The 24,015-nt window shown below is 41.3% G+C and overlaps 1 protein-coding gene across 1 annotated transcript in view; it reads right to left on the reverse strand.

Moving 5' to 3' along the window:
• The window catches only part of Epha4 (EPH receptor A4), a 136,767-nt gene extending 114,084 nt beyond the window's left edge, over positions 1-22,683 (reverse strand). Inside the window, exons 1-3 of the mRNA XM_015481449.2 lie at positions 22,528-22,683; positions 19,419-19,486; positions 14,420-15,083 (exon numbers count right to left, since the gene is read on the reverse strand). Coding sequence (XP_015336935.2) covers positions 14,420-15,083; positions 19,419-19,486; positions 22,528-22,618 — 823 coding nt within the window. The 5' untranslated portion in view covers positions 22,619-22,683. The remainder of the gene's footprint in view (positions 1-14,419; positions 15,084-19,418; positions 19,487-22,527) is intronic.
• Between the last annotated feature and the right edge of the window lie 1,332 nt (positions 22,684-24,015).

Raw genomic sequence — 24,015 nt, forward strand, 5'->3', positions numbered from 1 at the left:
GTGGGGGGAAGAGCTAGGCTTTCACAATGACCTGGGGATGCTACCTTTAGTACCCAGCATTTGCTGTTAGGATCCCTAATACCACGATGTGCATGCCCACAGCACACAGGGCAGACCTAGATTCTTGCTGGAGTATTAATTATTGAAGAATGGTCCTGCCCCAGTGAGAAACACAGTGCCTCCATCTCCTACTGCAGAGATACCATGGGTACCAGGGACTGTCCTGCCAGTGCGAGCACAGGCAAACAGAAGAGGCTCCCTGCCTCAAAGGCACAGCAGCCTACTCTCATCTAGTTAAAGATGTCACACAGTTCTTCTTTATATAGAGTCCGTGTCTGTCCTCTGGTCTTACAGTATTTGTCTATTTGATTAAATAAATAAAACTTGTCAATCCTCTACTCTTAACACAAAGTATTTACAAATTATTAAGTCAAAGTTGCTGCTCTAAGGAGCACCTGGTGACTCTACAGTCATTTCATGCCCTCTTTCTCTTTTTCTCTGAATAGAGTAAAGCACCATGGATAAGAGTGGATGCCTCCACTTTTGCTCTGCCATGGAAGAGAGTTTTCCCTATTTTGGATTATGAAATAATATTAAATATTTTCTCAACTAGATTCTCATTTACAGCTAGACTCCTGGTTAATACTAGAACAACCATGCCTATGAACAAACTCCGGCTTAATGATGCCATTACTTTAAGCTGTACACGAGTAATGAGTCCACCATGTTCTTAAGGATGAAAGTAATGGTGCATCTTTGCTTTTTCCATGAAGGCAAGAAAGGCCGAGAACAGTCCACATCAAAGTCAAAGAACATGTCTGTTATCAAGGGCCTAAAAATCCATGTACATGATTTGAAAGCCAACTGAATAAAGTTCCAGAGCTAGTTTTGTTCTGGTGGCTGATACATTTTTTTTTCACGATAGGGTCTCACAAATACACAGAGAAATGTCCCAATCTAAAGCACAGGGTTCAGAAGCAACTCTTCCAAACTAGCAGAGAAAAGATAGTTCTCATGACAACTTTTACAGATATTTTTGAAATGGGAAACTAGCTTACTTTTATAAAATGACTACAGTACAAAAACCTGCTGAGAAAAGGAGTAGAAGAGGAAGGTGTAAATATGGGGGGGTGGGGTGAATGTATAGGCTAATATCTAATGGATATTCATTAAAAATTCAAAATAAATAACAGAATGTCTGCATTTCCCGAACATAGAAACCACTTCTTAGGTAAAACTTGTATACACTGCCTTATTTAGTAGTAGCATACCCATGATGCAAAAACCATTACTCCTACTTGACAGAGGGGAAAAGTAAAGTGCTAGATTTTAGTAACTAGCCCATAGTCATGTAGAGAAAGTTGAGGTTAAAATTTAGTTCCTATTCCAAAACTCTGGCTCTTTAATCACTATTTTTAATTAACAAAACAAATTCAAGAAAAAAATTGAAGTGTATTGCAATCTCAGAGTTTTTTTCTCTGAGGCATATGATTTATTTTAAAAAGCAATGTATTAGATCTCATAAATATAGCTAACTAAAAAAAATCACATAATCAAAAAAAAATACTTGAAGTAATTTAACAAAATTAACTATTCATTTTTTTTCTGAAAACTGTCTAAAAATTAAAACATGCAATTGAGAAAACAAACCTGATGTCGTATTTAAATTATGTTCACTAAAATTGGGCATAAAGTATAAAATAAGAATTAGAATGCTCACAGTCTAAGTTATTATGTATTAGTACTGGCCTGGAAATTCTGACCAATGTTTTAAAACAAAAATCAGAAATAAGAGTCCTAATTTGAGGGGGATGGGGCGTGGAGGAAAAGCTATATAATTGCTTGCAATAAAAACTATTTGCTTTGTAGAAAACCCTGGAGAATTGACTGGAAACCTATTAGTATTCACAAGACAGCTCAATAAAGAGATTGGATGTAAGATGAACCTACAAAAATCAATAGCTTTCCTGTAGATCACTGATAACCAGCTATAAGATATAATGGAAAATATTGGGAAAATTCAATGGGTTTGTGTTTTTCCGTCATTACCTACTGTAGAATTGGACAGTTCTTTTTTTGGGAGGGGGGGTGAAGCCAGATTTAAAGTTAGGTAGTCAGTGTAGTTAGGTAAATCGGGTCTAATACCGAGTGAAATCTAAAATGGAGGCCATGCTGGCAATGATTCCAGGAAACACAGGACAACTCATGGAAGTCCTGAAAAGGCCCTAGGCCAAAGTCCACCTCAAAGAAATGTTAATGAACAGCCCCCAGCAAAAAGGTGCTGACTCAGAAGTCCTTCCTGACCAGATTACTTCTTTGGCCCACCTGTGTCCCACCCCTCTGTCCTTCCCACCTACATTCCATCACTGAAAGAACTATAAAAAGGGGAGACAACATCCCTTCCACGGATTCCACCTCTTGGGTCCCCTTCTTCCTCCGGGAGAAGTCTTTTCTGCTGTCCTTTAATAAACTTCTAATTTCTACTCTGACCTTGCCTCGGCGTGCTTCTTTGGTGTTATTCTTCAACATTGGGGAAGCAAGAACTCGTCACCGGTCAACAGCGGTAACAGGGGTAGGGGAATTATTTTTAGTATACCTGGCTTTGAAAGTTGCAACAGTTGTGATTTTTGTAAAGTCAGATACTGCCTTTCTTCAGTAAAATACTTTGTTTCTTTAGGAAGAGGAAAGCAACCATCTCAGAAAGCTTTTCACAAGTTTTAGTCCTATTACTGAAGTCAGTGTAGAATTTTTGCCGTATCCACTAAACACTTAAATACTACCAAAATAATTACAGTTACAACATTTTGTGAAAGAGGCTCTTAGAATCCTTCAGGAAGGCTAGGATAAATTAGCTACTAGGGTTTATTTTAGTTTTAAGTACAGTAGCCATTTTTGCCCCAAGGAAGATAACTTCCTCTATCAAGGTCTATTTCAAACCTCTAAGAAATACTTTTCATTCAGGCAAAGATAATGTTCCCATTGTTCTATCAGTATGAGTTGCTTTTCTTTAAACAGACCTACACTCTTCTATTGTTTTACTGTAGCCCTGTGTAAGTACTAAATTCAAACTCCAGGATACAAATAGAGCAGTCGTTCCAAAAGAAAGTGCTTTAAAAGGAATGTTCAAATGCTACTTTCAGTTGTACTTCTTTGCTGGCACCTGATTAAAGAACAGAGTAATGGAATCTCCATTTCTCCCATTAGTTAATTAGCACCTTTGCATCTTAAGGACTGGAAGCATTGTACTGTTAATTACCTTGGAGTCCTCTCTCCAACATCCTTATATCATTTTTTTTTTCTTATGCATAGGTTTACACAACTTTATGAAGAACAAATCTATAAAATATTCTTCCCTCAGCGCAGGCTAAATGTTACAAAATGGAGTGCTCTGACAGCTAAAGGTGAGTTCAGTCAACCAATGGCCTTGTATTGATCTCTTATCTCTCCTGACACTTTTCTTCTAATCCTCTCCATAATTACATGAACTGCAAGAGCATTCCTGAAGCTGTCAATTTCTCTTGCATCTATTTTCAAATGGCCAGCGGAGAAGCAGGCTGGGCACTAGATCAAGCTGTCAATGTCCCCCACTCTGCTATCCACAGTCCTCTTGGCACATCTGTCAAGGGCCGCCTAGGGTTCTTCAAAACTCTTCTCCATTGGAAGAGAGCAGGAAGGGTGGAGAAGCCAGCAAAGTATTGATCCATTCTTTTAACATGCTAATTTGCCCGGGGCTGCTTCAGTCACTGCCAAGCTGGACACTTCAAAAGGAAACTGTTTTTCAAAGTGGAGATGTCTTTTTCAAACACTTAAAAACGGAAAACAAATGAATCCAAGTATCAAGTTCACAGTGCAACGGGGAAGGAGGTTGGCCAAACAGAAACGGGAGAGTTGATACATAAAAAGGAAATCTAAAATTAATTGATGGTGGCAAGGAATTGGAAAGTTTGAAACATATTCTAAAGCATGTGTGTATCACAACCAATTAGAATGGAACCTACTGAGTTACATTAACCTTGGGGAGAAAAAATTAAGGCTGATATAATTAATCTGATGTAAAACATTAGCATCCTTGAATGCTTGGCAATTTCCATAAATAAGAAAAATGGCAAATAAAACCCTTGATGTCATTGCACCTCTAACTAGAAACACATCATGAAAACTAGACCAAAGGGCGGGGGCCTCGAGGGTTTGGTATATTATTGAAGTTTTTTTATTGACTGCTTTCATTATTCATTTATTATTTTATCAGTGAAATGTGGCACAGATAAGAATACAGGGCATAAATTAAGTGTCTCAAGATTGCAAAGTATTACCATATTAAGTTTGTAAAAATTAAATCATCAAAAGCCTAGATTTGTTCACAGTTTTCAGGTCATGTATTTCTGGGGATATATTGTTAGTTGTGAATGGTTATTAAAGGAGGAAGTTAAATAAAAGAAAGTTTTTTTTTTGTTGTTGTTGTTGTTGTTTTTTTACTGTGGAAAGCAGTAGTGGGAAACTTGGAAGCCTTAAATCCGGGGACACTCTTAAGGACAAAGGCCCAAGAGAAAAGCATTCCTTACTGGCTGGGTCTTAACTGATCCTGAGGTTGGCCCATATTTACCTGCCATGGTATTATGGGAGGAAATCAGTATTCTGTTAACCTTTGACCCCTAGGAGCTAAGGCAGACAAAGGCTCAGGCTGGCGGCCCAGGAGAACACAGCCAAATGTCAAACAGCAGGGAAGCGACTGTGACAGAAACATTTGGCTTGGGCACAGCCAGTGTCATTGGGGCAAACTGCTATTCACACAAACAAGCCATGAAGAGATAACGCCATAAAATATGAACAAAACAGGACCTTTTCTGCCTTCCTTCTAAACTGTTAGTTTTATGGGACTTCATGCTGAACAGTATGAAAAAAAATCCAATTTGCTTTGAAGCGCATTAGTCTGTCTAACATCCTAATTATTGTTTACATTGCCATTTGCCTTCTATTAAGAATTGAATAATTACCCAGCACTTCATAGTTTAAAAATACAAGCAAACAGGATTATCTGGGTAATTAAGAAACTGTACCACAGCTTTGTACTGGTGTGGAAGATATCTGTACACGTAAGGGCAATGATAATTATCAATCAACTGACTTCAAATGGTATTTTAAGGATTTGGGGCAATTTGAGATCTGCAACTTATTAAGAAGAGGTTAGTAAGATCACCTTTGAGAAGTGTGGGTCTGTTTAAATCCATCCTTAGAAACAAGAGCCAGATCAGCCGTTGAATTTTCTCATCCACTAATGGCACCAGAGAACACACCAAGTACAGAGCATTCTGCTGCTCTTTAATCCTAATAATCCATCCCAAATGGACTTTGAACAGCATCATCAAACTTTGTCAGGCCATGTGGAGCTAAACCAAAGCTCTTCCGCATTTAGATGTTGTTTTAACTGACCTTGCCTCCACTTAAGGACACAGAAAAGTCTGGCTATGCCCGCTTTCTGCCCTGAGAAATTAGTTTGAACTCCAGACTAACTGAACTTCAAAAACCTTTCATGCAAAATCCTCTTCTTCTAGTTGATAGAATGCATCTGAGCATGGTCCTTCTGAAGACAGTGCTGCTTTCCAGAGGAGAGTGGAGTTGGTTGGGTAAAATAGGCAAAATGGGCAAGTTCCCATTTCAGAAGGAATAAAGTAAAGGGTGAATACATTTGGAAACTTTGGGGGAAAAGGGGAGGGGACAGGAATTCAAAAGACAATGTTCAGCCAAAAGTGAACACACACACCTAATAAAGTGAATATGATGTTTGAAGAATTTTATCTGGGATACCTAAGTGAAAATGAGATTTTAATTGTTATTCTGGATATGAAGACTGATATTTTCATTCATAGATGCAAAAATACAGATGAAAGAGCCAGTGATGATTTGTATGTATGTTATACACTTTCAATATCTTATTTATTGAAGGAGTAAATAGATCCCAACTCATCAGTGACCTAAGAACTTTTTTTCTGAACTTGCTGGGACCTGACAATTCTTTTACAAATAATTTTATCTTTTCCTTCACAATTTTTTTAATCCCTTTGTTGGGACACTCCTAAACATTCCTAGAATAATCTACATAGTGCCCTCCCCTCCCACCTCAGAAAGAACAAGGTTCCAGCTGAAGCTGTCACTAAACAGACAAGCCCAGAGATTCACCAAGGCTGGGCTCCTTTTCTAAAGGTCAAAATTAAATGAGCAGCGGGGGCTTGGGTTATTTTGCATGGGGCAAGGAGGAGCCTGAGAGTGACAACCAGTCACTCTGGGGGTGGGGTGTGCGTGCACAAAAAGGGCCCTGTGCAAATAGTCGACCCTGGCCTTCAACCCCCAATCTCTGGAAGCATTCAAATCAAAACCGAATTAATTTGCATGGTGTCTAAATCACTGGGTTCTGCATAAACAGAAGGCGATTTTGGCTGGAGTTTCCAAAGGAAGCCCTCATTGCCTTTGTACAACAGGGAAATGGGTGTACTGTTTTGCATGAGGGCAATACAGAATATGCAAATGAAGAATCTGCTGCCTGGAGAGGCAAGGCCTGGCAGACAGCTGAGGACCCGCATTCACCCAGAGAAAACTCCCAGTCTCCAAAGGGAGTTGTAAGCTGGCCCAACATGTTGGTTTCCCAGGAAGGCGAAATGGACCCTGAATATTCATAGAATGTCCATTTAGTCATGGGACTATTAATTATCCTCTAGATCATGGGACCAAGTGACCTCACCTGCTCTGCTCCTCAGAACAGCTAGAAGGTACCAGCTGTAAGGGGATACAGTGAAGGAGGTTTTATGCTCTAAGTGAAAAAGATACAGTCTCTCTGGTCCAGGGGACAGCTGAGGCCTTCTTTACTCATCCCTTCTCACAAGCACAATAAAACTACAGAGAGCACTGAGCCGTGTTATTGGTCACAGATAGGCAGTTTTTCAAAAGCTAAGAGCTATAAATTGCTGCCTAATTTTATAGAAATATTAAAAGGGCTGAATAAATAAAATGCCATTCTTCAAAACTGCCTAAGTCTCCTGGATTATGAAAAAGTTTTCAGAGCTTCCTTATTTCAGTACAAATATTAAAGCATCTCCTTGACCTGCAGAAAGACTGAGTGTGTTCTGTGTTGTCTGCCCAGGAAACCAGAGGCTCCTGGACTCCTGCAGTGGTCTCAAACTCTTGGGTCTAGGAATCCCATTTCCATACTTAAAAATTATGCAAGATTGAGCTGGGTGCAGTGGTGCACACCAGCAATCCCAACAAATCAGGAGTTCAAGGCAGGAGGATCACAAGTTTCAGGCCAGTCTCATCAATTCAGTGAGACCAGGTCTTAAAACAAAAAAATTTAAAAAGGCTTGGGGATGTAGCTCAGTGATACTATGTGTTTGGATTCAATCCATTATACAAAAAAAAAAAAAAAAAAGTCATTAGAGAAGCCACAGTGGTTCAATTTGTGTGTTATAGCTATCCATATTTACCTTTAGAATTCCAAACAAAGCTGGGTGCTATGGCGCTCCCCCGTAATCCCGGTGGCTTAGGAAGCTGAGGCAGGAGGATTGAAAGTTCAAAGCCAGCCTCAGCAACTTAGTTTGGCCCTAAGCAACTGAGTGAAAACCTGTCTCGAAATAAAAATAGAAAGGGCTGAGGATGTGAGGATATGGCTCAGTGGTTGACTGCCCCTGGGTTTAGTCCCTGATACCTGCCCCTCCAAACAAAACAAAAACAAAACTAAAAACTTTCAAACAAATTTTAAAAAAAATTTTCATTCATTGAAAAATAATATGAATCCATTCACGATAACACAAATAACATATTTTAATAAAAAATACAACTATTCCAAACTGAAAGAAAATTAATGAGTAGCATTATCTTAATTATTTTTCTTTTCTTTCTCCCCCCTCCCCCCAACATATCCCTTTAACATCTGGCTAAGTAGAGGACAAGTAGATTCTTAGATTTGCTTCTGTATTATAAGTGAAGTATCACATGTCAGGTAGCCCCTGGAAAACTACACTGTATACTCATTGGAGAATGAGAGAGAAGAGTCAAAGAGCATCTTGTTATTAATATGAAAGTTTTGACCTTAGAAGCCACATGAAAGGGGTTTTCACAGAGGAACCCAGATAGGCCTGGTACTATGACTTGGGGAATGGGAAGTTTGATAAATGCAGACAAGACCAGTCATTTTCAAACCACCATTCCATTACTCTTCCCTGTATAAATGGCCATACCATAGTCCCTAGAATCAACAAAAAGCCTCTATTCTGAAATCTAACCCAAAGGCTTTCATTGTAGAAGAGAAACTCATCAAATAGCTCATAGTACCATATTTTTAATTAACAATCAAAAAATCAGAGTAGCAATTTCCACCTAGTGTGTGGTTAGTGACTCTATCACTGTGCTAACTCCTTTAGGCATGTGTCTATGTATGTGTCAGTCATAATAGCATATGATCCAGTATCACCAATTTGCAAATGTGGACCTGAGGTTAAGGAAGTTAATTTAGTGTCTACAGTCACACATTTGGTTCAACTAGAAACTCAACCCATATCTCAAACTCTAAAAGAAGTCCTTAACCATATATACTATGTGTTCACTTGATGTGCTACAGAGGAATGTTCAGGCAAAGAGATGATTCACAAACATGATGAAAATAGTTAAGACCCAATTGAAGGAGGAATCATAAAATAGGACCTTGTTAATATATCAGTCATATTCAAAGATTTGGATATATCATGTTGACTTTATAAAGCATAACTCCACCAAATAAATGTTTAACATGACATAGGTCAGAATTCCTTATGCATGTATTGATTTATTTATTCATTTATTCAATAAACATTTAGAAAGACTCCATATGTTACATAATGGTTACTCGTGTTACCAGTTTTGATAGACCTAACTGCGCTTATTCACTCATATTTTCATGAGGAAATTTTACTAAATTCATTTGCTCAAAGATGAAATCAGAAAACTTAAAAAGCAAGATTATCATTTAATGTTTTTTAAAAAATGTTCAAATTAAACTGTTTGTATAAAAATATTACCAGGATTGGAGGTGTAGTTCAATGGTTGTCTAGCATGCATGAGACCCTGGGGTTAAGCCTCAGCATCACACACCCCCAAAAAAACCCACTTTCCCCAAAAAACAAAACTGAAAAACAAACAGAAAACACTAAGAAAACCTACATAATCTACCAATAAGGGAAAAGTCAAATAAAATAAGGTACATCCTTAACAGACTACTGATCATCATCAATTAAGGATGAAAAAAAAGCTATATTCTCTAATATGGAATGATTTTCATGATAATTAGTCAAGCATCATAAAAACAAGACAACAATTAAAATAATGACCCTGTTATTTTTTAAAGTATATGTACAACAGTGTACTTTACTTGAGTTATCTGCCAAATAGTGAAGAATGGTAACTCACAAAGTTGGAAGGAGAGTTTGTGTAGGAAATGGAAGCTTCGCTTTCTACTTTATACAACTCTGCACTGAAAAAATCTTCTGACATGCATACAATACTTCTGTAATATCAAATTCATCAATTAAATGCCCCCCCCCCCAAAAAAAAAATAAGTGGTCAGGCTTATATCAGGGCCACCTCTGTTCTGCTGTGGCAACTGAAAAACCATTTAGACAGTATTTTTCCTAAACGCTCAAGTGTTAAATGAATGATTATGTCTCAATTCAGTTTTGAAAGGCACAAGGAAGCTCAGTTAGACTAAAATAAGTCATCAAATCTTAAATGCCATATTGCAAAAATCCCTGAGATGATTTTACGTGATGCTTTAGAGAACCCCAAATAGAGACCATCTCATGATTCTCACTCACAAAAGAAATCTGGTCACACAAAGAAGGAAAAAATAAAAAAGGATAATAGAAGAAGGACAATAATTAAGCCCTGCTCTTCTCATAGATAAAGAATGACGTTTTCCAGTGATCACAGTCATGCTTCAAAGCCAGAGATAAAAGCAGCCTTGTGATTTGAGCAATTGATTCTTAAAGACGGGATTCAAAGGTAAAAGAAAAATTTCAAAAGTGGAAGGGATATGAAACAGCGTCTCTCTGAATTATGTTTTAAATGCCTCCTTTCTGTTGTTTTTTTCTCCTGTGGTTCTTCTATAGTATGTTAGAAAAAAAAAGTAATTATTATTATTATTATTATTATTATTATTATTATTGGACACAGCTACAATTCTCTCTTTTCAGAGCATATATTTAAACTATTTTTATTTTAAAGTAATCAAATCATTTCAATCTTGTTCTTTCTTCAAAGCACTTTTAATAAGACACCTTTTGCCGATATGAACACATTGTACATGTAATAGATAATACAGGTTCAAGGTAATGCCTCAATTATATAGTAAAATTATATAAGCATTTTACGTTGCTGGGGATTAAACCCAGGGTCTTGCACATGCTAGGCAAACATTCTACCACTGAGCTACACCCCTGGCCCAGTAAAATTGTATATTTTAGCAAGTTTCGATTCTTGTGTAACTTAATTTTGTCACAAGTATGATTCTTCGGCCTTAAGAGTGACTGTATAAGCATGCCTTCTTTTTACTAGCATTATTTTTGTGTACACCCACCCACTGAAAACATTGCTTATTGATATTTCCAAAGAGTAAATAGGGGCCTCTCATTTAATTTTTTGGCATTTTAATTAAGCAAGAGATAAGTTACTGAAGAATCTTTTCCTCTTTTCCTTCTGCTTACTGTTTCTAAGGTATTGAAAGTGACCCCCTAAACATCTGGCACATTTCCTAACTGGGGGCAAATGAGAGGAAGACACTGGAGTTGGATTTGGTTTCTTTGCTTTGACAGTGGGATGGGCCCTTGTAACTGGACCAGCACAGTTAAGTTTCCTCTGCACCCAATCACTATGCAAGTGCTAAGTGCAGTCACACAATCTCCTTGAGAGGACAGACAAGTGGCTAAAACTCTTTGTTGCCCTCTGAAACCAAACCAAATCATTTCAGAAAATGCTCTTCAAGAGCACAATGAACTTGCAGCTGCTGCAGGGGCAGGCCCTGCATCTCCCTGCCGCTCTTGACACCCCTTCATCCTTCTTCACATTAGCATGTACTGCTGGGCATAGGAACTGCAAGAGGAAGTGTAGTTCTGTCCCCAGGGTCCCTTGATGACTCCAGTGGATGACCAGGGTTAGATTCCAACAACAGCACACCCCAGGCTCCCCACCCGCCCTGGCCATTTTTACCCAAGGATCTTTTGTCAAACATTTTAGATCTTAATCAATCTTCACTCTGACCTCCCAGACCCCATGGAAGATGGATGAGGAAGTAGGTGACCTTTCACCTGTTCTTCTATTTGTCCTGCCACAGTGGACCCATTGAGAAGACAATGGGGAGGAACCTGCTGCCAGAGTTCTAAAGACCTGGCCTGGTCTCCTTTATATCCCTCCTTAAGCTGCCTTTACATTCCCTTTCTTGTCCCTCCCCCAAATCACTTGTCACTCTTTCAAAGGAAAGTTCTTTTTCTTACAGAGGAGAGAGAGGGAGGGATAGCCACAGAGAGAGAGAGAAATACTCTCTAAATATCACTTTCAATATGAAATGCGAAAGTGGTCATTTTGCTTTGTTAGGTAAAGGGTAGAGGGATTCTTCCTATCTTTAGCCTTGACTTTGGAGAGTGACTTTTATTATTTCAACTCAACACCCTTAAAGTCAACATCTATGACCTTGAGAAGGGCAGGTGGTAAAAGAAATGTTTGTGTTCACACTTATTTAGTGTTTTATGTACTACAAGATGACTTTATCAATCTTCAATCACGGACTCCTCATAGCTAGTTTGTGAGTTAGAGAGAGATCTTCCCATCTCATTTTGAACAAACTGAGGTTCAGGCGGCTTAAGAAATGTGCCCAAGGTCATCCAGCTAACTAACCCAACTCAGATGCATTTCCTTGGCCCCACATTCTTTCTGCTATGCTCAGATGCTCCTCCTACACCAGTAACCATGTCAAGTGCCAACCATTTTTGTTACTCCTGGGATTTTTACGGTGTTGGGTCATCTTTTAAAAGGCTCACTAAGCTTTGGAATTTAAAAAAACCTTGTCTTTCCAAGTTTTTCCTTCTTCCCCAATTTCATCACAGACTTTCACTTGGTAGAAATAAAAACAAATGAGTAAATGAACTGCAAGATTTTGTGTAAGATGTGTCTTTTTGAGAGAGCTAATAATTTTATGAGAAAGAAAATCTCAGTAGCATGTATGAAATCTCTGAAGTTTCTTAAAATTGGCTTAACCGAACTTCCCCTTGCGTTAGATATCTGGGCTTGTTAGAAACAGCTCTCTCATAAACGGACTGGGTCTGAACTATGGAGCCCCTCCCCTTCCATGAATCACATGATTAACTGGATTCCCAAGATGATTTCCATAAAGCAAACCACTAAAATGTTCAATTGCCTTTACATCCACTTCGCCCTCCATCTTTTTCTCTTTTCCTTCTAATTTGGGTTGTAAAAATGTCAAGGAGTTGCACAATGTGGCAATGTATGAGTTACTGGGCTCTATGACAATTGAAAATCAATGGCATTAGTTACAGGGAGATGAGCTAATGCTAGAAGGGTGAGCATTTTAACAGGAAATGGAAGACAATGTTGGTTTTTTAAAATATATACATTTCTATAAGAAAATTTGACATGGAAAGATGGACAAGTCCCAGTCTTAAAAAAATTGGGAAAGTAGAACATTTTACTCTAAAGTATGATGGCGGTGTCATTGACCCATTCCTGCTAGACCACTGGAATTTCGTTGCCAATAACAATATGCTCACATATTTTCTAATATTGATGCCAGAATATTTTTCAGAGTTTCAACTCTGTACAGCTCATCACTTTTGCCAGGTCAAAAGCAAATAAAAAATGCAAGAAGTCAATCTTTATAAAAAAATCAAAATTCCAACTTGCAAATTTTCAAGTTTCCTTTTACACTGAAGGTAGAAGATAGCCAGGCTTTATTCTGTTTTATTTACAATGAAATTAAAGGACAGTCACTGTTAGCTACTTCTACAACTAACCATTAACGGCATTTTGGGAAAGTATAAACCATGAAAGGAGAAATGTCTACATTTATAATGAAGATGAATTATCAAAAATGCAATTTTCTTTAGGTTGTGAAGGCTGGCACCCAGTCAATCAAGTGAAATGCCCCATTGTTAATCCCACCCTGTCATTAAGATGGTTGAAATGCCAGACAAATTGTTTGGCAGTCAGTTATTTCAGGCTCTTTAATCACCAAATCAGATGAACCATGTGGCAATCCAATCTACAGCTCCACAATCACCAGAAGAAAAGATTAGTGGGATCTTTTCTATAGGTGGGACTAAATCACAGTGCAACTGTTTAGTAGTAACCATCACCACCTAGGCCAGGGTAGTATCAGACTAGTGATAACCACTGAAAATAAACACCAAGCAAGACAAAAGCTTAAGATAATTAATTTTTTTTAGACTTAATCCACATAGAATATAAACAATCCACAGATACGTGGATTAGTTTCATTCCTTACTTGGATATAAAGCTGCCACTAAGTGAAAGACTTTACAAAATCCCCAGTATTCTAACAGAGGGAAAGAGGCAAGATTGAATCATGTATACTGAACTTGAGGTGAGAAAAATCACCTTAGTAATATGTGAATAGCAATCAACATGATGAAAACTACATTATTTTTCCAAAAACGTAATTACCAAAGTGAATCACAGTTTACTCTCGCCTCTGATCAAATAAGATCCTTAACTCTATTATAATCTCCTAAGAGAAATGAAGAGGTCTTTGGTCAAGATTTAATTTCACTTAGACACTCTATCAAAGGGTGTTCAGTAGAACAGAATGAACTGGAAACCCTTCATTGGGCCACTTCTCCACTAGTCCACAAGGCAGAAAGACTAAAAAGACATGGACTTTCTTCACACAGGGTGATTTTACAGAATGTCAGGGAACTGAAAAAACACAATCTCTGATTCCACACTCGAGTCATTCATGCACATATATTTAAGATGGAAGATATTCACCAACTTTGTCATTTGACCAACTCTATAGATGGGAAAACTATGTCTCAAAAATGTGTCCACCTCTTTGAGTGAGGATCAATCAAGCCCCCTTCTTCAGCTTGTTCATTTACATTTCAGAGGGTGTACCCAGCCAGTTCAGATCTAAGTGCCTGTTAGCAAATGTGCTTGGCCTTGGGCTGATGACAGCAGCATCATTTATTTTGTCAGTATTAGAGATGTCTTAGCCTTGCCACCTGGAGCTACAGCACTTACTCATTAGACCCCTCTGTCCCACCACATCCCACAGGGTCTGCTAATTACTGGCTTTACTCCATTTAGTCTCATCTCGGATTTAATTATGTGCACTAAGCCCTAATGAAAAGTACAATATGGCTCTTCTTACCTTGGCATTCTCCATTTTGCTCTTCGTGCCCAGCATTACACAGGCAGTTGCCAATGGGTACCAGCCATTCACCATCTGCCCCACAGTACATTTTTGGCACATCCTTCTCTTCTGAGTTGTTGACACAGGAGCCTCGAACTTCCACCAGGGAAGAGGTATCAGCCCCTGTGATGGTGTCTGGAAACTGCGCCAGGTTGCGAACTGTGAGTGGACACTTCTTATAGAACACTCGGACGGACACCAGAGCAATGCAGGCCCCTACGTCCTGAAAAGCCAGGTAAAACCCCTTTTTGCTCAGTGGTCCTACATCCCGGATCTCGGTGTTCAGCTTCATGATTCTGTCACCTATGTCCACTTGGGTGAAGCTCTCATCCGCAGCGATGGTGTCAATCTTGGCAAATTGGCTCTCCCTGATGAAACGCTCCTTATCGTTGTCTGACTCATAGTAGTACAGATTAAAGGTCTCCTTGCAAGTCCCCATGACGCCCGGGAGACTGTTGCAGTCCCTCAGGGTAAACTTGATCTCGATGTACACCCTCTGAGCCCCTTCTCGCGTGATCCAGTCAGTTCGCAGCCAGTTGTTCTGGCTGGGCTCCATCACGTTGCACACCTGGTAGGTCCGGATGGGTGTATTCTTTTCATCCATGATACTCACTTCCTCCCACTGCAAAGACCCAGAGGGAATGCATGAGTTACAAAGTCTCCTCAAACAGAGATTTGCTAATTCTATTTTATTCCCATAGGACATGGATCATTTTTGTTTCAATAATTTAGAAAACTACTGAGTTCCAGCCCTCATAAATAAAGCATCTCTTGGGAGATCAACCTTTTTTTTTTTTTTAATTATTGTTTTGCATTTTTGCCTAAAATCCAGAAGCAATGGTGGATGTATTACTTGTGGGTTCTCAGCAGCTCCTTGTGGTGGTCTAACAAACTCACATTCCTCTATTACAATAGCTACAATTTCAAGTGGTAACAGTTCAAATTTGCTCATAAACTTTTAAAAAAAAAAAAAAGAAAGAAAGAAAAACAAACAAACAAAAAAGAAAACAACAACCCAAACTAGTAAGTGTATTATTCCAACCACAGAAACAGAGACAGGCAAATTAAGGGCAGGAAGAGTAAAGCTTGCCAAAGGGAGACAATTATCAGTTAATTAGTGTTGCTCCTGTCAGAACTTTGCTCTCTAATACCTAAAAAAAAAAAAAAAAAAAAAAAAAAGTCAATTGATTTTTTTTTGGACACCATCACTAGTATTTAAAGGGGAAAATAAATTCCCATCATTTTGGTTTCGGTGATCCTGGCAAGACAGTAAATACGGTTGCATTTCTCAAAAATACAGTGTTCCACTAACAAAAAACTTTTCAAGACCATGCTTTCAGTTCAAAAGTTTGCACGTGTTCTTATTTTGAATGAGACCCATAAGGAAACTAGAGTGAAGACGTGTTTTGCTTCTAAATCTTCAGCGGATATTGAAAATAAAACTGTAAGTGGCATTCATGATGAGAAGCCCAAGGAAAGTAAAGGAGGACTCCAGTGTTTCCTTTGCCTTCTGCTTCCTCACACAAGGATTCTTCAACGGTGGACAATCTGAGTTCAGACTAACTAAAGTGGCAATTTCACTTTCACCATAGCTTTAAAAAGTAATTCTAAAAGCAAGACGACAGTTTGGGCTCCTATACTCTGACTTCTACTAAGTTGGTAGGAAGTCTCCAGTTCCTCATTAACATCCACAGCAATGCATTAATATAGATCTGGCATAAATCAGCTTAAGTACCTAACACATGAATGTAATTAGAAGAAAAAAAAGATAGTTTAAAAATTTGTATTCTGCAATAGTTCCACTTAAAGCTCCATTCAATCCAGTGAAGTGCACACAACCATAATGTACCTTTTAACAGGTTTCCCATCTGTGCATTGGAAAACTATTAATGGATGGAAATGTTGCTATGGAAAGGGCCATAATCCATAAAATTCTGTATTCCTTTCATCTTGCTGCCATTATGAAAGTTGGAACTGGGAGTGGGGGTGGTGATTAAAACTGCTTTTTATCTGGTAAGCAATACATCACCAGTAACTTCCTTGTTTGGGGAAATTCATGTAAATCCAAAAGAAGATCCTGCATCTTCCAAAAGACCTGCTCAGCATGTTTCTCATCTCAGAACAAAGGGAAAATGGAAGGACCCATTTCTCAGTGAACACAGAAGTATTGTCATAGAGTACATAGAGGATAATTCAGGTCTAGTGTGAACTTTCCAACTTGAGCTTAATTGTCTAACCACATTGATTAGTTCACCAGAACAGTGACATGCCTTCCCTTAGTTTTGTATTTTACAATCAGCATGAGCGCCTCAATATACTCGTTTAAGTGAACACTGCTAAGAAATCAGTTTTGTTTTTGTTTTTGTTTTTTTGTTTCCTTTGCCATCAGGACCCATCACTTTCCGTTATTCTCCTGTTCTGCATAGTTGTTCTGATGGACAATGACTTGTCTCTGACTCAGTCTCATATCTTACTTAGTGGTATTATCAAATCAGATTTCTTTTTAAAAATAACACAAGTAGCAACAACCAAATGTCGTTATCAGACAACTATCCTAAGTTTCTAGCAAGGATGTGAAATGTTGTAACTACAAGTAGAGATTTTAGACTTTGTTCTCTATTACCTAAAAAAAAAGGTCAATTATTTTTTTTTGGGGGGGGCACCATCACTACTATTTAAAGGGGAAAATAAATTCCTATCATTTTGGTTTCAGTGGTCCTGGCAAGATAGTAAATATGGTTGCATTTCTCAGTATTTTTGAATAGTTGAAGACTCAGTATTTTTTACCCTAACTAGAAGGAACTTTTAACAATCAATCCCTAGTTGGTACATATCCAGTTCATCCGGTACTCTAAACCTAAAAAGTCTCCTTCAGTGATAAAATCTAGAGCTTACTTAAATGTCATAATTTGACATAATTTCTCAATGATGGCTATGTCTTTTGGAATGACTAATTCTCTTGTATACTAGTAGAATTTCACTTCTAACTTTTAATAATACTTAAATGCCATACATCTAATATTTAATGAAAACAAAAAGCTACCTATATCAGCTTATAGAGAGGTCTGTTTTATACAGTAAGGTATCATTAGTATTTTTTTAAAATAAGACTTCAAGACAATTAAAAGAAGTTTTGAGTCTATTAAACATAACCAGGTACTCTTTCAGCAGTTCTTTGAGGGAATTGAAAAGAGAGCAAAAGAAAGCGGGTGGGGGAAGAAGGAAGGGAAGAAAGGAAAAAGGAGGACATTTGTAGCATAGTAAATTGCAATAAAAGCTTTCTGGAAATTGGATAGACCATAGGCTGTCCTCTCAAATGTGTCCCTCCTAGTTTTTATGTAATTCACAATCTATTTAGTGAAACAAATTAGGGTCAAAATCATCCTAGATATATTTGCTCTTCAAACCTAAGAGCAAGCAGTAAGAAAAATAAGACTCATTAAATTTATTAGTACAAGTAAGGGCAACTTCCACCCTCAATTTTGCCAGAAGCACTAATCCATTTTAACCTAAGGGGTAACATGCGGGCTAGAGCCTGGGAAAGCCCAGCCTGAATCAGTGACCTTTCCAGAGTATAGGATTAACAATGAGTCTGACTCTCACTGAGATAACGCTGTACCTTTCTTCACATTCAAAGGATGAGGGCAATTGCCTGCAATCAGTGGTGAATACAGCTTGTCTACACCACCAGAGGCCTGCCAATCACTCTCCCTCCCCTTTAAATCATGGTTTTGGGGATAGACTAGAATTTTTCAGCAAAGACCAATCCAAGGGCAGGCAGTCAAGTTCAGGCAGAAAAACAGGAAGGCAAGGCAATCTTCATCTTACTGCAGATGGATTACAGGCCCTGCTTTGATTCTTCATTTTTATGACTATTTTTTTGCCCAGTCTCATTTTTGAAACAGATCTTCTATAATAGTTCCTATGAATCCCCCGCCCCAATCATTTATTGTTTATTCAATTGCTGGGTGTGAGGCCCCATGAGGGGTGCTGGCATTACAATTTTCTCCTGGAAGAGATTCCTAATCTTTCTTTCCCATTGTTTCTAATCAATGGACTCAGGCAAAAACCATCAAGCAGGTGAAGGTTGGATGATTTGCCTAATTTTTAAAGGGTACAACAGTTATTTTAAGGTGGCAGAAATCAGACCTACAGGTCCTATTGACTTCTTTCCAAAGCTGAGTCATCTGGACTTGCTATTAAGGGGGTTGGGAGAATGTGAGCATAGACCCAGGAATATTCTGTGAATCTTCCCATGGAGGTCTTGCTACAAATCTGAGAAAAAATGAACAGGAATATATGCTCTTTCATACTTTATAACCTAGCCTCTCTCACCCCTAAAGATTCAGATTCCAGACACTCAAACTTTTCACATTTAACACTAACAATCTACATGCTCCGGGCTTCTCTGCATGCAGTATGCCCCTGGCTCAGGCTCACAAGGCTTTTTCTCAGCCTGTAAAAGAGAACAGCAACTGATTTAAGGTTGTAACATCGAGGTTGGGAGCCTCCCGCCACTTATATGGGGCAATTAAAAATGTTTTCTCTCTGGTATTTCTATTTATTCATTTTTTCTAATCTGGAAGCAGAACAATTGCTCTAAAATTAACCCTGTCAGGACTCCATGCCCATCAGAGTAATAGGCATAAATTCTAATTTGGTCCCCGGATTGTATTTCTTCTTGGTATTTTAGTTTTAAATAGGCATCTAAGTCTATTCCTCCACCAATCTCCTACTTTTGAAACCCCTTTCTGCCCTTTTGGTTTCTAGTTCTTCCATGACAGCGCTATCCAAGGGAGTATAGGATTTCTCCAACAAAGCCTAATTCACTTCATAGGCCACATCGGAAATCTGACCCCCTCACCACAATCACCAAGAATCAAGCCATTAGGACTTTCAGAAACTTGCTAATCACTCCTTTTTTACCCTTTCCATCAGAGAGCAACTCAGAACTTACCCCTCCTTCCAGAGGGCTTGCTATCCACCCAAGTTCTCCCTGAACGGATCTGGAATCCAATAAAGTAACTGCAAAAGAAAAAAAAAAAAAAGGAAAATAGATTAATTTCCAATTGCAAAAAGGCAATAATACAAAAACCATTTGCCTGAGCGTTTCCATATGTGCTCAGGGTGTGCATATCCAACTATGATCAAAACCTAAACTTGGTCTCACTTATGTAAATAATCATTACTCACTTGATCTTCTCCCCTCTTTAAATCTACAGGTTCTTATTTATTTAACTTGCATAACATTTAAAATTCCATCCCAGGTCTCAGTTGATTCATTTTCCAAAAAGGGTGAATAGTACAATTCGAATTTCAAGTACAATTCAAAAAACAAATACATCAATGTAGGGCAGTAACACTCCGGAGCAAAATTTGCATTCATCTCTGTCTGGTATCTACTAGAAGTATTTGTTTTTGCAGGTTTCAGATGACCATATAACTCCTCATCATGGTGACAGAGCCATAAGTGAATTCTACCAGAGAGTATCCAAAGGGTCAAGAAAAAAACTCTCTCTCTCCTGACACCCCTCCCCCAAACAAATAGGCTCTGGAGGTGGTATCCCCTGCTTTTTAAATATCAAAGTTTCAGGAAGAGGGAATGCCAGACACGTTGAATTCGAATGCAAATGCACTCAAGTATTCTCCTTCCCTGGGTCTTTTGGAGGACACTCGGAGACCAGCCTACCACTGCAGAGAAAAACACTGGTTTGAATTTTAGGTGTGGAGTGCTGCCTAATGGATATAGGGCGCGTGTGCTACAACACCTAACGAGTGTGCCCCAAAACTTAGGGGGAAGGGAGAGAGTGCACACAGAGCTGCCATACCCGGCTTAGGCTGGAATAGGGCTAGGTACCGATGACATTGAAAGACGCAAAGAATTCGAAATCTCTCCACATTCCCTTTCCCACCGCTATCTGCAGGCCTGGGGGTCGAAAGGCCCATCTCAAAGGAACCACTGGGTTATTAATTTGATCAGTGAGACAGGCTCTTCAGGCTGGGGGAGGGGTGGGAATGGAAAGCCTCCATCCTTCCTCATGCGCACCCCAACTCACTTTCACCCCCAGGTTCCTGAATTCTACCCATTTCCCCTCTCATTTCATTCACAAACTAAGGGCGTTACAATCACTTTCCCTGGTTTTCTTGAGGAGCCTGAAATCCTGGGGTGTGTTAATTATTTTAAAATGTAGAGCCTTCCCTGGGTTGCTCCCGCCGGGAGTTGAGCCCCCCCTCCTCACTCTCTCTTCTCTGTCCCTAGAGAAAAGCCCGCTACATCCATTTGGATTTATGTAAGGTGGATTAGGAACACAAAGGGAACAATAAGACCCAATTTACAAAAAAAGGGAGGGAGTAGAAAGGGAGGGTAAAAGGGAGAAAAGGAAACGTGATGGGAATAAAAAGCAACAAAATGAATTAATTTTTAAGAGAAGGAGGGGTTGGAGAGGGGTATAAACCCCCTCCCCTTTCATTCAACATCAGCCCACGTTTCCACCAGCGCCTTTTTGTGTAAGGCTCCCAAGTTTGGCTTCCAACAGAAAAAGCCAGGGGGTAAAAGGTAAAAATAAAGAAAACAGTCTCTACGTCTGCGATGTGAGAGTAATCTTAGAGGACGTCCGAACAAGTGCGCAAAGTAGCCAGGAAAACCCGAGATCCAGAATTCCGTTCAGGGGGATGACCCTAGAGACCGAGGCGAGGCGGCCACGGCGGCTGGGGTGGCAACTCCAGGCGCGTAGGACGCAGGGGAAGATCGGAGAGGACAAGAAAGCGCTCCTTTCCTTCCAAGCCGTGTCTGTGGGCAGGTGTTCGACTCTCTCTCTCGGAGCCTCCGTCTGGAGAGCTCTGGGTACCGGCTGCCCAAGCGAGGCTAACTAAGTTGGTTTTTGGCTCCCTCCTTCGGAACAGGGAAAATGATAGTTTGCACAGGGATGTATGGACTGAAGTCTGGGGAGACAGAGATGGATGAATGGATGGATGGATGAATGTGGGAGGAGGAAGAGTAGATAAGACGAAAGCAAGGCTAGATGCACGCAGGTTGGAGCGTGAGCGTACGTTTGGACACAAGCACACGCACTCGGGGCACTCGCGCACGGGCAAATCGTCCGCGTCCGCGTTCACGAGGGCACTCTCTTCCTTCACGCATTTGTGCGCGCACATACACAGACGGACATATACACACTCACGCAAACAGCTCCCCTTTCTCTGGACCCCTCAGAAACTAAACGATCCTCCACCCCAACCTCTACACAGAGACATGGGCATGTACAATCCTCCCAGCACGTCGGAATAGACGCGCAGAAAACAGCACACAGATGGGATGCTGTAGCTCATGTTTCCTTTAAACTAGCCAAATGTACTATTCGGGGCCGAAAAGCAAAAACTACGTTCAACTTGCTGGCGGGTTCCCGGGATTGAGAGGGCAATCTGAGGAGCTCAGGGCTCTGGAGGTCGTCGATGGCACCCCTAGGGTGTGGGGCTCGGCGAAAAGAAAGGTGTCTGATGCTTGTTGCTAGAAATCAGGTCACAGGCGCCCGACGAGCCGCGCCACGACCGCTGCCCTGCGAAGGCCCGGCTGCCGGGTCCCGGGAAACGCGTGGCTTGGGAAACTTTGCAGAAACCGGAGAGCTCCGAAGGCTTTCTTAAGAACCCGGGAGCACTAAGCCCTCACTGCATTCCAGGCTAGCGTCTTCCCCTTGCCCAGGGATGGTAATGGGGGCGGGGGTGCATAATTTTTTTGTTGTTTTGTTTTCAAATCCTGCATTGGCTCCAGTGCATCCCCTCGGGGCGCCTCCAGCCTCCTTGCCAGAGGATGCTGATAAACTTTGGCCTTTCACTACAAACTTGGACAGACCCGCCGCCTGCACGGGTCACGGCCTCGGGGCAGGCTTCTTGGCGTTTTTCCATCACCCTTTCGCGGATCTCTTCGACCTAGAACCCTTCTCCAGGGTCGGGACGCACCGCTCACTCTAGGCTCCCTCCACACCAACCGGCCCTATGCTACCGAAGACCATTTACCCGCGGATCGTCCCCAGTCTGTCCCCGATCCAGACAGGCTGCTTCGTTCTTACCTTCATTCGCCGGGTATACCCTGGAACCGGTGACAGCGTCGCAAATCCCAAAGAGAAACGAAAAGAGGACGAAATAGAAAATCCCAGCCATGGTTCGCCGGTGCCAACGCTGCTCCTGCCGCTTCTATCCCAGTGGAATAAATGCTTAAGTTAGGAGTGCAGCAGGCTGAAGACATTGCCAAGAGGGTGGGCCCTACCCGTGACGTGCGCACGCCAGTCCAAGGCCGGAGACCAATGGTGGTGCAGACTGGATGGCCCGGCCTCGCCCCTAAGCTCAAGCCCGCCCCGAGGCCCCGCCCCCTCCGGTCTCCGCGGGGCGTATGGTCTCCCGGGGTTGGAACCGGCCAGCTCCGCTGGGTTCCCGCCCCCGCGGGAGCGTAGCAGCCTGATGCTCAGACACCAGGGTCGAGCCCCTAGACGGTGGAGGGAGATTCAAAAGACTCAATTGACTGTGGGAACCCGAAAAAAGGTTGGCAACCTTCTTTCCCCTCAACGGACCGTCTGAGATGTCGAAAAAGGCCCTTACTGAAATAAAATAAGTATAAAGTTGACCTGCCCTTTTGCTGCCGCTCCTTTCCGAGGATCAGCGGCTCTGCGTCCCGCCTGCACGTCTGGGGCTGCACACTTCCTCCTGCAGGCCGCCTCCGCTACCCTCTGTTTCCTTGCCCTGTTTTGTGTCTTTTTATGGCGCTCCTGCATCTGAAATGCTTTTTGGGGGAGTTTCGTACCTGGATTACTCGTTTCTTCCCTACTTTCCCAGCAACCTAGAGAGTGGGGACCAAGTCATCCCCAATCCAGCCCCTAGCAGGACTCCAGTCACTGCCTCAGAGGCTTAACCCGATGACTTCTAGCATCAGGGAAATCCTCCCTGGCCGGGTCCCAGCGTTCACACCGAGCGTCTCACCGGGAACCCGGACAGGTCTCTCCTGGCAGCCAGATAGCCGGAGACGGTCTTGGCTACAGGGAACCAATGTGCGTTTTCTGGGGGAAGTCCCTGGAACCCGATTTAGCAATTTCGGGACGCAGTGGAACAGAGCAAAGGGCATGCGAGTGCCAGGACTTGCAGCTGTACGAGGACGCAAAGGAGACTCGGAAGGGGCCCGGAACTGCTGCGGTTGCTGGGCGCTCGACCGCTTCTCTGCGCTGATCAGGACAGTTCTCCCAGCCCCAGGAGAGGGTGGTGAGCGGCCAGAAGCACAGAACGCGCCCCGCTGCCCCGGTCTCGGCTCCACGGGTATCGCTGTGGAACCCTCCGGGCGTGCTGGCACCTCTGGGCCGTGGTCTGTCCCCGGATGCTTAGGTCATGAGCGCAGCCACCTGAGCGTCTACCGGTGACAGAAGCTCAGGCAGTTACCCGGGGACCAAACCCCAATAAAACTGAAAGCATCCCCCCGGAGGTGTGAAGGGGACCCTGATTCTCAGTGAAAAGCCTCCCTTTCTTTCTCCCAGGCCGCCTCTCCTCTGGTTCCTCCCAGGGCCGGGCCGGGT

The sequence above is a fragment of the Marmota marmota genome, unplaced genomic scaffold (assembly GCF_001458135.2).
Source record: "Marmota marmota marmota unplaced genomic scaffold, marMar, whole genome shotgun sequence".
Classification (NCBI taxonomy): Eukaryota; Metazoa; Chordata; class Mammalia; order Rodentia; family Sciuridae; genus Marmota; species Marmota marmota.